This window comes from Schistocerca cancellata, chromosome 2 (assembly GCF_023864275.1).
Source record: "Schistocerca cancellata isolate TAMUIC-IGC-003103 chromosome 2, iqSchCanc2.1, whole genome shotgun sequence".
NCBI classification, from domain to species: Eukaryota; Metazoa; Arthropoda; class Insecta; order Orthoptera; family Acrididae; genus Schistocerca; species Schistocerca cancellata.
The window spans coordinates 836,012,966-836,028,567 of record NC_064627.1 but is presented as its reverse complement, the minus strand read 5'-3'; the positions used below and the strand labels follow the sequence as shown (position 1 = coordinate 836,028,567).

Below are 15,602 nucleotides of genomic sequence, written 5' to 3'. Positions count from 1 at the left end.
TGGTGCTAAGGGTACAGCCTCCAAGAACCAGATGCTGTTGAGTACGGTATGAGGTTAAAACAAAGGAAAGATAGTGCCCATAAGTAGATACAGTCGTTGCTTAGAAAAGAACTTTGAGTGAATAGTGAACAGAAACCTAATGAGTGTAGTCGTAGAAGCAACTCTTCCATTGTGGATTCAGGAAGTATCATTCAATCCTAGATAAAATGATGCTACTCGAAGTCTCTACACAGGAAGGTTTCCTACCTAGATGTAGATAGCAGAACATTTTATGGACATTCTTAGACTCTGAACAATTGTATGGCAATGAAGAGAAGATAAAATTTCCAGTTTCACAACTGGAGTTTTCATAGGTTACCAGTTTTACTGAAATCCCACTTTACAGAGGGGTAACACTATTAACTACAGGGGACCTGCTATTCAGCAATTTCCAATAAGAGAATCATGTCTCATTTTGATTGCCTCAGTCTTTGTTATTGCCTTAGACAGCATAACTAGCACCATGAAGAGTTAAATGTAGACAGTTTTATGCTTTATTGCTCCGTCTTTAGCCTTACATACACAACCTGTCAGTTATCCTTACATACACAACTTGTCAATTATAGTTGATGCTTAAGAGGCAGACAATAGGCAGCTCTGTAACTTTACAACTGATGACAGTGTGTGTTCATTTTAACAATAGTCTTGCAGTTTTAATGAACCAGAACTGCATTTTAATGGCATCAGTCTCCATTCTAGTCAGTTAGTTAGGTCCCTGTGTCTCATATTTTTGATCTATGGCTAACAAAGCTGTAGACTCTTAAAGAAAGAATACTTGAGAAGCTTAAAAATTTTAAGACTTTTGGTATAAAGGCGAGGGACACAGAGAGGTCCTGCCTACAATATTTTTATAAGGCTTTTATCTGGTCCCGTCTCAACCAAGGGTGTAAGATTTGTGGTTCAGCCTAAGCTTTGTATCCAATAATGTTAGACATTGTGTACAATGTGGGCATAGACAGCCTTTGTGCCAAAGCTATTGGGAAACCAATTAATATTTGCTGGGAGCTCATGACAAGATAACATTCCATCATTCCATAAAAAATAAATTGGCTAAAGTGTCTTCAGCATCCACAATCATTGTTCATTCTCCACTGTAGTCACTATTACTGAACTGCTCATAAGCTGCAGTGACATTAGGAAACAGCAGAGAACAACATATCCAGGTATCAGTGTTCTCCCAGAGTGTTGGAGTAAGCGGCCAACTTGACTGAGCAGCACAAGTTTTAAATGACTTGTGTTCAACAAGTTGAATGTGGCTGATTTTATGTATCGGCTGTTGTCCCTTTGTATTTTAAATGAGTCCTGTAATGATGTACCAATTTGTACAGATGACTTCAAGCAGGGGGACTTCGCTGACTGTTCAATTGTTTTCCCAGACAGCATATTAAGGATTCGCCTAACATCAGTTTTCACTTTCTTTGATGCCAAGATGTATATGCAATCTCGATGGGGCTGGATCAGAAGAGCTGATTACCTTGTTCAGAACAGCTACAGTACCCTGTTTTCTCTACCTAATTGCAATTTTATTTATGTAGTTTACAAGTACACATAGTAAACTGATACCAGCTGAAAGAGATTGAGATAATAATTTTCCATCACAGTTTGATATCCAAAGACTTCAGCCAGTTATTGCTGCAAGTGGGTATGCAAAAAAAAAAAAAAAAAAAGGGGGGGGGGGTTGAAGTTGTGGTACCAAGAGTACAGATGTAACAGCCATAAGGGCATGTGATGAAAATCCAGCACACCAGTGCATGAGGGAAAGAACATGGCTGGGAAAGAGAAAAAGCACACTTTAGGTAATTAAACCAAGCACCAGATTTTGTGTACTTCCACCCAGTCATCCAGACAAAGATATTTTAGCTTGTTTCTGTATAGGGCACTGCCTCCAACCCATAGCATCCTCCTGCCTCATGGAGATCCTGCAGAGTGCAAAACATTTGACATCAAAATGACTGTTAACCATAATTTTACTGGATGTTAATAGCATGCTAACAAGAGGACATTAAATGGTTTGACTGAAGACATGCCCTCTATCTTAAGCAGTGACAAGTAAAGTTTATTGCAGGTTTCAAAATTTCGTTAGGAATTGTGTGTCCTCAATAAGTTGTTAGGGAGCACATTTTACCTGTTCAATGGCTGTCTCTTAGCTGTAGTTTTGTTATACTAGTTGTCAACAGGCATGGCAAAACATTTTAGTACTATTATTAAGCTTATCCTATTTACCCGCCAGGTTAGCCGAGTGCGCTAATACACTGCTTCCTGGACTCGAGTAGGCGCACCGCCCAAGAATCGAATCCATCCTGCAGATTAATGATGAGGGCCGGTGTGCCGGGCAGCTTGGATGTAGTTTTTAAGTGGTTTTCCACATCCCACTAGGTGCATACTGGGCTGGTCCCCATGTTCCGCCTCAGTTACATGACTCACAGACATTTGCCGCACATTCGCACTATTTCATGATATACACTAGACGCAGACAGCGGGGTACACTAATTCCGTCCCGGGGGGTATGGGGTGGTGGCAGAAAGGGCATCCGGCCACCCCTTTAAATTACCCATGCCAAATCCGTACTTAACACTGCCGACCCTGCGCATGATGCAGGACAAAGGCGTAGCAAAAGAAGAAGAAAAAGATTAAGTTTATCCTATTTCTTGAAGCAGCATTTCATCTGAAGACTGCTGCATGTAACCCCCCCCCCGCCCCCCTTTACACACACACACACACACACACACACACACACACACACAGTATTTTGTCATCCCACAGTGGAGTGAGCTTTGCCTGTTAATAAATAATACAGGTAATTAAATTGAAGAGCATTAGAAAGTCAGTGATTTCCACAGTCTACTCTGCAAAACATACTTTGTGGCACCACAATGCACTTGTGGAAATCAGCTGCGTGTGTCTATTATTCACTGTCCATGAAGTGAAGTGCTTAGGTTCTCCTGCAGAAGTGTGTTAGCGGAAATAAACTGCCCATTGTATACCAGTCGGCTGTCTTTGAGTTAGTGCTACTGTCTGAATAGACTAAAATTCATTTAATTTGTGTTATCAAAGGACTGGATCTGGAGCTCAGCTGTTTGTCAGCATTCTAAGAAAATTTGAAAATATAGATTGATGCAGGTCATATTTTCTTCAGTTTTGACTTTGTTTTTCTTAGTTTTTGATTTTATTATTTTGACTGCTTTGGGTCACTTGGTATGATAAGGGAAGGGGAAGGTGAGGGGGGGGGGGGGGCGGAGGTTAGGTAAGGTAAGGTAAAGTAAGGTAGGACAACATCTCCACTGCTTCCTAAGCCTAGTTAAATCCCTGTTGTGTAGGAAAATGTGAATCTCTTAGCAAGAATCCTTAACCTAAATTAATTGTTCCATACTGAATACCACAGTATGTAATTCAGCCTAATATCTGGTGGGCTGATATCAGTTTACATATGTAGACTCAGATTTACAATACATTGCCTGCTACCAGCCATTTGATAACGGATGAATGCTGTAGTATAAATTTCAGACATGCCCATTTTTATATGAATTACATATCAGTATTGTAGTTTACAGCTAAACACTTAAGACTAGTGAAAACACCTTAAATATTATTGCAGTACAATGTCAGTTTCTCCACACAGCTATATCAGACATTATGTTTTGATTGTAAATTAATGTAAAATAGAGAATTCAGGGCTATATATTCCATGATAATATTTCAGATGTCCCACAAAAATTTAGCTCCACAAGTATCACAATCAGTCATTGGACTTCCTGCTTTGTGGGTAGATGATGTGCAGAATGCTAAGTTTCACCCTTTGATTGATTTCTCTATGGTGTTGACCTGTTCTGGAACAACTTTCTTGGTATTTTAGTCACTCAGCTCCTGAGGCATGTTTGGTAACTGGTGAGACTACATAATCTAGAAATCGATTGCACTTTGAAACTTCCTGGTGGATAAAAGGTGTGTTGGACTAGGACTCGAACCTGTATGTTCCCGGATAATGTGTTATCAACTGAGCTATCTAGGCATGTTTCACAATCCACCCTTACAGCTTTAGTCCTGGTCTGGCACGGATTTGTAATATGTCTTGAACTTGAACACAGCTCATAAAGTAAGTTACATAATTCAAAATTACCTATTTCTATTTCATATATTTTACGTTTATGAAAATATTGTTCTCACTAAATAGAACAGAATTGTCCCAGATTATGCTAAGCCTTAATAAGGAACAAATGGTGCCTGGTTGAAGAAGAGCATGGCATACAGCTGTGAGCATTTTAGTATTATAACCGGTTTGTTATCAGCAGTCTTCACAGTATAAAAAAGTCAAATATTACTGTTACATCGATCATAGACATGGCAAGGTTATTATTACAGATTTGTATCTCACCACAACTTAAAAAAGAGGAATATCCAACAGACAATACATAATCAAGGTGAAGTACTATGACTTAACAATGATTTTTATGCTGTGAAGATAGTTCACAGATTGGTTTTAATCTTCTATATTACGAAACAGTACCACTGTGATTTTTATTTGTGTGTTTGGGGTAATCTCATGAACTACTGTAGGGATTTTGATATGTTTTCACTGGCAGATTGATCAATGAGGAAGATCTATATATATAAAATTTATTACTACCAAGTAATGAGTGTGAATATGTGTTTCTATCTGATCTATATATAATTGGCATTTGGAGAGTCGTCTTGTGGTAGTAATGAGAGCTGAAAGCTGGTCAGCATGAGAGGAGGCAGTATTAGGCAGGAAAAGTGCCGCAAAGTAACAGCCGCCGCAAGTCCAGATAGTAGTGAAGCTAACCAGGATCTAGACATACTATAAATTTAAGTCCCCACAACGTTTTTTTTTTTTTTTTTTTTTTTTTTTTTTTTTTTTTTTTTTTTTTTTTTTTTCCCAGTATGCTCAGGAACTACAGAAAGAATTTTGATATGAATTTCAATAGATAGACTGATTCACGAGGAAGGCTCGTGTATATCATTCACATTAAAAACAATATGTCCAGTTGTAGATACGTAGTGCCATCTGTGTGAAGCCAGGGTGAGTTATTAGTAATAAAAAATAAAACAAAGACTGCTGCATATCATACAATTCCTAAAATGTATCAAAGATGTTTCAATTCTGCCCTTGCCAGACACCTGTACACTCCAATACGACTGCCAAAAAGGTGGTATTCTAAAGTGTGCTCTTGGATACTACTTTCTGCATAACTAACATTTTGCTTTAACTTTAAACAAAAAGTACAGTGAGTAACAATATTATTAGTCCTTTGATTTCCATTTTGTGCAGCTCTTTAAATCTGCAGCTGTAGTCTGTCTGATTAAATTCAGACTTCTGGCATCACAAAAGATTGAATAGTTCTTTGAATTACTCTAAGAACATGTCATCTTTGGCTTTGCTTATTTCCTCGGGATATATTGTATGAAAATGAACACAAAATACAATTGCATTAATATTTCATTTATTTGTCACTCCTCCATTTAGAGTCCTTACATTTACTGCAAAAAATAATTCTGTGATTACAAATTTTTGAATATTGATAGTTACTCAATCTTACAAGCTTCTTCCTTTTTTTTCTTTTTTTTAAAGGCTGATAAAAATGTGTTTGACATCTTCCTAAAAGAGTCTCCATTCCTTCGAAACTAACAATATAACCATAGAGCATATTCAGCTTAAATTCACAGTAAGTAGTATTGATAGCAGTTGATCACTGCCAGGGTGAACACCAGTCATTGGGAGTCAGAGTATGCAGAACTGAGGACTCGTTCCCGGACTAGGAGGATGTAACACCAAGAAGTTGTTCTCTTAAGGAGGGAGCAGTGTCGCAGAAGAAGCTGAGTAGCACAGTCACTGTGGTGTAATGGTTATGATACTAGACTGTTGCATGGAGGGTCGTGAGTTCAAAACTCATCTGAACTGTAAAACTTTAATTTCTATATTCAGTTCGGTACATTCTAGAAGTATCCACAAATGTCAAGAATCATTGTACTGGAATGTTCTATATGTGCTCTCTCATCATACAGACCAAGTACAGGGTCAGTCATCAGAGCTTTACGCAGCACATCGCAAGAATCTTGTTGAGCACCATCCCAGATAAATTTAGCATTGGCTTTTAACAACTCTTGGAGTGGCCCGGCTTTGACACAAGTCTTTGATAAAACGACAGTAATAAGAACATAATCCGAGGAAGCTTCTCACATCTCTAATACTTTTAGGAATAGGAAATTCTGTTACAGATCTCACCTTTTCTGGGTCTGGCCCTACACCTTCGTTTGACACAAGGTGTCCACGTATTTTGATTTCTTTTGCTCCAAAGAGACTTTCTTAGATTAAATCTCAGTCCGCCTTGTTGGAGACACTTAAGTATAGCCCTCAGTCTTTTTACATGTTTATCAAATGTCTCTGAGAACACTATAATGTCATCTAAATAACACACACATCATCCACTTCAGGTGACTTAGAAGATTATCCATCATCCGTTCAAAAGTTGCTGGTGCATTACACAAACTAAACGACATTACCTTAAACTCATACAGGCCCTCAGAGGTGATGAATGCAGTTTTCTCACGATCAGCCTCATCTACTTCGATTTGCCAGTGACCCGAGTACATGTCCATGGTTGAGAGAAACCTAGCCCCCTTCAGACAATCTAGTGTGTCGTCAATTCATGGAAGGGGGTAAACGTCCTTTTTAGTTATCTTATTAAGCTTCCTGTAATCAACACAAAAGTGCCAACTGCCATTGTTCTTCCTGATGAGAACCACTGGTAACAACCATGGGCTCTGCGAAGGCTGAATGATGTCATTCTTCATCATTTTCTCTACCTCGTCGCGAATTATTCGACGTTCCATTGCTGACATATGGTATGCTCTCTGGCTTATTGGTTGATGGTCTTCAGTGCTAATCTGGTGCTTCACTGTCTATTTGTCTAATTTGTTCTTCACCTGTGGATTGAAGTAGTCAGAGAACTCTTGAAGAATGACAAGTAGCTTCTTCTGTTGTTTCTTAGTGAGATCCGGTGATAGTCGAGCTAGAAGATCTTGTCTTGTAGTGGTAGCGCCAATTTCGCCCACAGACTCGGCATGGGAGGTTTCTATGACACTCAGCTGTTCGGCTATTAACGACTCAGCATTTACTATGCACATGCATCTTGGAAGATGCATCTTGGAAGTGTCTGCAGTTCTCGGTAACAGTTAACTATCCACAATTCACCGAATCTGTTTTTAAACGAGACGACACAGGCTGGGATGACCAAGTTATTCTTCAGTGGTATGCCTCTCTTACATTCCACTGCAATATCCGTGGCTTGATGCATGACACATGACAGTTACCTTTCTAGCGCTGAATGCAGAATGATCACTTCATCCAACATACACAGTCTCCACACACTCAGAAGCACATCTTCCTGTCCACAGTATCTCATCTTGTCTAGCATAATCTTCGAGAAACCACAATCTATAACTGCCTGAGGAGCTTTCGAAAGTCCCATCCAAGAATGACGTCATGACTACACTCTTGTAAGATGATGAATTCTAAGGGCTGCGTATGGCCACTTATACCCACACGAATGACACATCTTCCTGTAGGTTTTACAGATTTCCCACTAGCCACCTTCAGCAGAGATGTATTGTTGTCTATGAATACGGTTTTCTGCAACTGATGATGGTACTTCTCTGAAATGACTGAATATGATGCTCCAGAGTCCACAAGAGCTTGGGCTGGTCAGCCATCCATGAGGATATTGACGTAGTTTCCTATCATTTTTGTAGTGATCGATGGCGGAGGATTTTCATCTTCAGCGGCCTCACCTCCAAGGAAGGTCAAACCCTTTAGTTTTCCAGGTTGCGGCGACGAGGCAATCGGCTGGAGCTTCTAAATGGTGATGGGAGACCCACGTTGTCCTGCACACACACATCTTGTTGTTCATCTTCATCGTCCAGGAGTTGGCATCGGCTAAGATCGGTCTGCTGTCTTCTGGTGCGGGCGCCATCAAATATCCGCTGTCTTTCTCGACAAATAGCGTATCACAATGGAAACATACTGGTTGGTTATCCTGGGTCCTCCAGACGTCAGTCTTCCTTGGTGCCCAAACAGTTCCCCCATGCAGTATTGTGGGAACGCAACTTCGCCTTGGTCTCGACTTTTTCGCCATTTTAAAGGGAAATGAAAGACAAGAGATTGGGTACAATATCTGTTCCACTTCCTCCCTTATGACCTCTTGAAGTGTCTCAGTTTTTTGCTCACTGTGCAATCAAAGTGCCTTCTGAGCTCTCTCTCACTATCTGACGAAGAACACTTGTGAAATCAGTTGCTTCCTCCATCACAGGCATTGATATGATGATTGGAAGCCATTCAAATTTCTTGCTTGTAATTATTTTTTGGTGCATTGTCTCGATATACTGGCATCATTTTATGAAGTCATCTGCTGTCAAAACCTCCTTCAGGTGTAGGGCTTGATGCATGTCCTCAGCAACACACTTCATGAGATGTGCTTATCTTCCTCCTTCATTCTAGGATCCACTATTTTACACAGCTCCAAGACTTCAGATGCTGTAGTTTCTCCTGGACACTGTGCCCTGCACTTTAATTTATCTGCAGCCTTGCACTTCTGTCATTGTGTGTCGATGAAATACTTGCGCAGTTCTGCCTGGAATACTCCCAGCTTGTGAACTTCTCCCTGTTGTTCTCATACCATTGCTTGGCAGTGCCCTCCAAGTAGAAAAATACGTTAGCCAGGCACAGGGTGTCAGCCCATTTGTTAAATTTGACTATACGCTCATATACCTTCAGCCTCTTGTTTGGATCTTCACCACGTCACCAGAGAACCCGGAAGGATGTCTCATGTGGTGGCACACAGTTGGTGTCATTGTAACATCCTCTACTTCCTCTGTCTCCGTTAGATTGCGATCTATTGAATATGGCTTGAACTCTGATTTCTCGCCACATAAATGGCGGCTCTGTCATGGCCTGATGGGAGCCCCTGTGTCGTCGATAATGTGCGCTATCACAAGTTCCAATATCCAGTGCCTCCACCAGAATAATGTCACCTAGAAGAAGGTGTAATTAGATGAATGATGAACTCTAACTTCACTTAACGAAGGTTTATTCAGCACTTGCCCATACAAGAGCGAGGAGTGAACTGCCTCTGGCCAGAACACATACTGTATATATACAGTTACAGAACATTCCAGTAACTATAATTCTTGACATTTGTGGATGCTTCTAGAATGTATTCGAACCAAATGTAATAATTAAGATTTTACAGTTCAGGTGAGTTTTGAACTTGCAACCCTCCATGCAAGTCTAGTATCATAACCATTACACCATGGTGACTGTGCTACTCAGCTTCTTCTGCGACAATATGATCTCAGTTATGCAACTGGATTCAGTTTCCTATCGGAGAGGTGACAGTTTGTAATAGTTGATGGCAAGTCATGATGTAAAACAGAAGTGATATCTGGCATTCCACAAGGAAGTGTTATAGGCCCTCTGCTATTCCTAATCTATACAAATGATGATATCAGCAGTCCTTTTAGATTGTTTGTAAATGAGTGTGTTTATTTACCATCTAGTAAAGTCATCAGAAGATCAAAAGCAATTGCAAAATGATTTAGGTAATATATCTGTAACAGTGTGAAAAGTGGCAGTTTTCTTTGAATAATGAAAAGTATGAAGTCATCCAACTTTTGGTTCCGTGATAAAATTACACAAATCTAAAGGCTGTCACTTAGGGATTACAATCACAAACAACTTAAATTGGAACTATCACATAGATAATGTTGTGGGGAAGATGAAACAAGGACTGTGTTTTATTGGCAGAACACTTAGAGAACACAACAGATCTGAATTGAAACTTAAAATTTTGCTAGTGAACTAAATGTTTGAAGAGCTTTTGGAATTACAGCTGTTCATTGTAAATGTCCCTCCATGATATTTCAGCTGAACACCTGCCAGTCCTATTCAGGTGAGCCATTGAAGACTGATGAAAGCGTTCTCCCCTCTGTCCTATATGGCTCGCTGAGAGTATTGTGCATGCATCAGAGACACGGTGACAGATGGACCACACCGCCCAGCAGCAGTCCTCGCTGATGGAACTGCAAAAATCAGCTGTCTTTAGTGTTGCCACTCGCGGCAGCCTTTGGAGTATTCTGGCGTCTTCATCTGCAATAAATCTCAGAGATGAGGGGATTCCATCCATTATCCAGCTGGTAGCTGCTGTCATGGTTCATTAGATTTTCCGGGATGCATATTTCAATGGATTCTTTTATAATGGAGTCTCAAAAAGATGTTGCTGTGGCTAAAATTAATGTTTTTGTTATACTTCATTGAATGCCCGTTGGCGATACAATATTTAGCAATTGCAGACTTGCTGGGTTGCAAAAGACGAGTGCGACATTTATATTCTGTGCAGTGTTCTTCCATGGTGCGTGTTGTTTGTCCTATATAGGCCGTACCACACTGGCCAGGTATTCTGTGAATTCCCACCTTCTGCAATAACAAATTATCCTCCACGGATCCCAGCAGGTCCAAAATCTTAGGTAGTGAGCAGAAAATTACTTTCACTTGAAAATTACTAAGGATTCCTGCTATTTTGTCAGAAATATTTCCCAGGAAGGGAAGAAAAGCTAGGGACTTTGCCGATGCATTCTCCGCTTTATCCATTCCAGGTTCTTGGTTTTAGCTGAGAATGCCCTGTTAATTTGCCAGGTACAGTATCCATTGTCTCTGAATGCTGTCTTTACATCTGCAAGCTCTTTAGGAAAACTATCTGCATACGATGCTGTATGAGCTCTGTGTACAATGGTTTTAAGCAAACTCATGGTTTGGGATGGTGATGGCAACATGAAGGACACATCAGTATGAGTGGGCTTACAACAAACAGAATGTCCCAGAGAGCCATTACTTTTCCATCTTACCAAAACATCCAAGAATGAGAGACAAACATCTTTCTCTAATTCCATTGTAAATCGAATGTTCTCATGAATGCAATTGAGATGATGTAAAAACTTCATTAACTTATCTTCTCTGTGGTGCCACACTATGGAAGTATCATCCACTGATTCAAGTGCTCTTTCCCCAAAATCTTCCATAAAAAAGTTAACCACGAAGGGGAACAAGGGGCTGCCCATGGTGACACCATCAGTCTGTTCAAAATATTCTTTATTGAACATAAAATAGGTTGAGTAAAGAACTTGCCGAAACAAAGCAGTGATGCCTGCCTGAAACTGTTTACCAATCAGTGCCAAGGAATCGGCAAGAAGTACCTTTGTAAAAAGAGATACTACATCAAAACTCACTAAAAGATCTGAACTACTTAGGTGCAGGGCCCCCAGTCTGTTGATAAAATTTCCTGAGTTCTGTATATGATGTGGACATTTGCCAACCAATTGACTCAGCAACAAAGCAAGATATTTTGCAAAATCATATCTGGGGCCATCAATATTACTCGCTATGGGTCGTAACGGAAGACCATAGAGTCTTGGTGGTAATGCTGCCATGTTGTCTTATCCGCTTGATGGTCTCTGGAGGTAATGAGGAATAATTCAAGAGTGTACATGTCTTCCACTGCATGTTATCTTCCATGCAGTGGCAGTCTTAATAAAATGTCATGCTGGTAAATTTTAGTGTTATGCCACGGTTGTGACATCTCGTTAAAGAACTTAAAAATTTGTTGTGGCACTCTCTTTTATAAACCTATTTTATGATCGACAAAGAATATTTTAAACAGATTGATGGCACCACCATGGGCAGCCCCTTGTTCACCCAGCTGGCCAACTTTTTCATTTAGGATTTTGAGGAAAGAGCACTTGAATTAGTGTTTCTTAAACCAACTGTTTTTTGGAGGTACTTGGGTGATACCAGAATGAGATTTTCACTCTGCAGTGGAGTGTGTGCTGATATGAAACTTCCTGGCAGATTAAAACTGTGTGCCCAACCGAGACTCAAACTCGGGACCTTTGCCTTTCGCGGGCAAGTGCTCTACCATCTGAGCTACCGAAGCACGACTCACGCCTGGTCTCACAGCTTTACTTCTGCCTACCTTCCAAACTTTACAGAAGCTCTTCTGTGAACCTTGCAGAACTGGCACTCCTGAAAGAAAGGATACTGCGGAGACATGGCTTAGCCACAGCCTGGGGGATGTTTCCTGAATGATATTTTCACTCTGCAGCGCAGTGTGCGCTGATATGAAACTTCCTGGCAGATTAAAACTGTGTGCCCGACCGAGACTCGAACTCGGTACCTTTGCCTTTCGCGGGCAAGTGGAAGGTAGGAGACGAGATACTGGCACAAGTAAAGCTGTGAGATCGGGCATGAGTCGTGCTTCGGTAGCTCAGATGGTGGAGCACTTGCCCGCGAAAGACAAAGGTCTCGAGTTCGAGTCTCGGTCGGGCACACAGTTTTAATCTGCCAGGAAGTTTCATACTTGGGTGACACTTTCACAGTGTGTCACCACAGAGAAAATAAATTAATGGAGTTTTTACATCATTTCAACTCCATTCATAAGAACATTTGATTTACAATGGAATTGGAGAAGGTTGTCTGCCATTCCTGGATGTTTCAGTTCGACAGAAGAGTGATGGCTTTCTGGGACATTCTGTTTATTGTAAACCCACTCTCACTGATTTTTACTTACTCTTAAAGTTGCCATGACCCATTCCAGAACACGAATGTGCTTAAAACCTTTGTACACAGAGCCCATACGGAGTCGTACGCAGAGTTTGCCTAAAGAGCTTGCACATTGAAAGAAAGCGGAGACAGTGGATACTCTGCCTGTCAAATTAACGGGGCATTTTCAGTTAAAACCAAGAACTGGGAAATAGATAAATAGGAGGATGCCTCAGCAAAGTCCCTAGCTTTTCTTCCCTTCCTTGGAAATATTTTTGATAAAATAGCAAGAATCCTTAGCGATTTTCTGCTAAGATTTTGGACCTGCTGAGACCAATGAAGGATAATTTGTTATTGCAGAAGGTAGGAGTTTACAAAATACCTGGCCAGTGTGGTACAACTTATATAAGGCAAACAGCACGCACAGCGGAAGAACACTGCACAGAACATAAATGTTGCACTCGCCTTTTGCAACCCAGCATGACTAACAGCAGAACATTTGATCTCCAATGGACATTCAATGGAGTAAGACAATAAATTAGTTTTGGCCACAGCAACATCTTTTTGATACTCCATTATAAAAGAATAAGTTGAAATATGCATCGTTGAAAATCTAATGAACCGTGACAGTAGCTACCACCTGAATAATGCGTGGAATCTCGTCATCTCAGAGACTTGCTCCAGATGAAGATGCGAGAATACTCTGGTGGCTTCAGTGAGCAGCAATGCCAAAGGCAGCTGATCTTCACATTTCCACCAGTGAGGGCACTGCCACCACACAGTGTAGTCAATCTGTCACCGTGACTCTAATGCATGCATGCCAATACTCTCAGTGCTCTATATAGGGTGGAGCAGAGAATGTCTGCCTCAGTCTTAAATGGCTCACCTGAATATGACTGGCAGGTGTCCAGTTGAAATATCGTGGAGTGAAGTTTATGGTGACTGGCCGCAATTCCGAAATTACTTCAAACATGCAACAGGTCTGCTAAAGACTGCCTACACTATGTTTGTCCATCCTCTTCTGGAGTATTGCTTCATGGTAGGAGACCCGTACCATGTAGTATTGACAGAGGACATTAAAAAAGTACAAAGAAGGGTAGCTCCTTTTTTATCATTACAAAATGGGGAGATAATGTCACAGATATGATCTGCGAGTTGGGTGATTAAAACAAAGGTATTTTTCGTTGTGGCAAGATCTTTTCACAAAATTTCAGTCACTGCATTTCTCGTCCAGATACACAATTTTTTTTTCTTTTTTTATGCCACCCTTCATATCTAATAAAATCAGATAAATCAGAACTTGCATGGAGAGATTTAAGCATTTGTTTTTCCCATGTGCTGCTAGAGAGTGGAATGGTAGGTAAACAGTTTGCAGGTGGTTCTATTAACACACTGCCACGCACTTAAGTGTGAATTTGAGTAGTCGTATTGATGTATTTTGGAGCCAGAACAAAATAATACACATGGTAAAAAGATTTGTAAAGACTTATACTATTCTCCACAGTGAAATATAACATTGCAACGTGCAATGTTAGGTTTAAGGGATGCAATTAATTAAATTAAAATTTTATGCATTTCCATTGACAGCCAGCTGTCTCTTGATTGCTTTCTCACAAATGGATTTTTCGCAGTTGTTGCAGTGGGATAAGAAGTGAAAATTATATAAAAGCATGTTTCTTCTGTTTCACAGTGATTCAAATTAACATTGCTCCTTTACTTGTGCATTTAAAGTATGCTATATGTGTGCGATTTCTTTTTTGTTATAGATTACATGCCTGGGGGGACAACTTGGAAGAAGCATTTGAACAGTGTGCAATGGCAATGTTTGCTTACATGACAGAAATTGAATATGTGGAAATGAAGGAAGCACAAGAAATTGAAGCAACTGGTCATGACATGCTGTCTCTGCTGTTCCACTTTTTGGATGAATTTCTTTTTCTATTTTGTGCTGAACCATTCTTTATTGCAAGGGTAAGTGCAATTACATACCTGAGTCTATTTTAGAGGTGGCATTTGGACATGAAAATCACACTTTGGATGCTCCTGCCCTTTTATTTGTATCACTTTGGTCCTTGTCCTGACTTGCAGGCTGCACAAGGAACAAGCTCACAAACTTCATTCTTAGTATCCTTTATTGTTGGGTTCAGGAAAGGTCTGTGACAGTTGCAGGTTAACATAAAAGTTGACTAATGTGGAACAAGGACCACCACATTCACACAACAGTATATAATTCAGAAAACGTGTGTGTACATGGGGTGTGCGCGCACACATTCAATAAACTGATACAGAATTGAAGCACTTAATGTACATACATACCTCATATGTGGTATTTTGGACAGGACCTTTCCCTTATATGTGGAAATCTGAAGAATTTGAAACAATGGCAGATATTTTTTTTTCAGTTACTGAAGGATATACCGATATTTTGTAAAAAAGGAACCAATCTGTCAATATTTACATTGAATGTTCGGTATTGGTTTTTGCCACTTGCTCCAACATTTGTGCATTTGATTTTACTTAACTATATTGTGAGACATGAGGATAAGACTTTGAAGTGGAACAGGAGAAATGAAATCTGTGTTTTAGTTTGCAAACAAGGTAATAAACTTCAGTATACCTCTGAGAGAATAAATGTATAAGATAGAAAGGGGAACAGTAAATGAAGTTTAGGATATAGTTTTGTCCATAAGTACTCTAACATAGCTGCTCCAGTTGCACATTGATTTATTACAATGACCAATTAGTGTCTAGTCATTCTCGATTAGTATGAAAAACTGTACCTCTAATGAGTGTCTGCTGAGCTAATGTCCTCTTAAAATAGTTTATTTCTGAGGAATATACAAGTAGATAACATTCAGTGTAGAGCAGACACTTAAGTTGTTACAGATTCATCATCCAGTGGCGTGTTCATGTGTCATCAAATACCTCAAAAACCACTATTCCAAATGGACACCAATGC

The 15,602-nt window shown here is 40.0% G+C and overlaps 1 protein-coding gene and 1 long non-coding RNA gene across 3 annotated transcripts in view; one reads left to right on the top strand and one right to left on the bottom strand.

Moving 5' to 3' along the window:
- Window positions 1–15,602, bottom strand: part of LOC126162746 (uncharacterized) — a 106,676-nt gene that overhangs the window by 29,303 nt on the left and 61,771 nt on the right. The gene's annotated exons all lie outside the window — the stretch shown is intronic.
- The window catches only part of LOC126162744 (protein archease-like), a 104,232-nt gene that overhangs the window by 74,925 nt on the left and 13,705 nt on the right, over window positions 1–15,602 (top strand). For both annotated transcript variants that reach the window (XM_049919424.1, XM_049919425.1), the window contains exon 3: window positions 14,410–14,614. In XM_049919424.1, coding sequence (XP_049775381.1) covers window positions 14,410–14,614 — 205 coding nt within the window. The remainder of the gene's footprint in view (window positions 1–14,409; window positions 14,615–15,602) is intronic.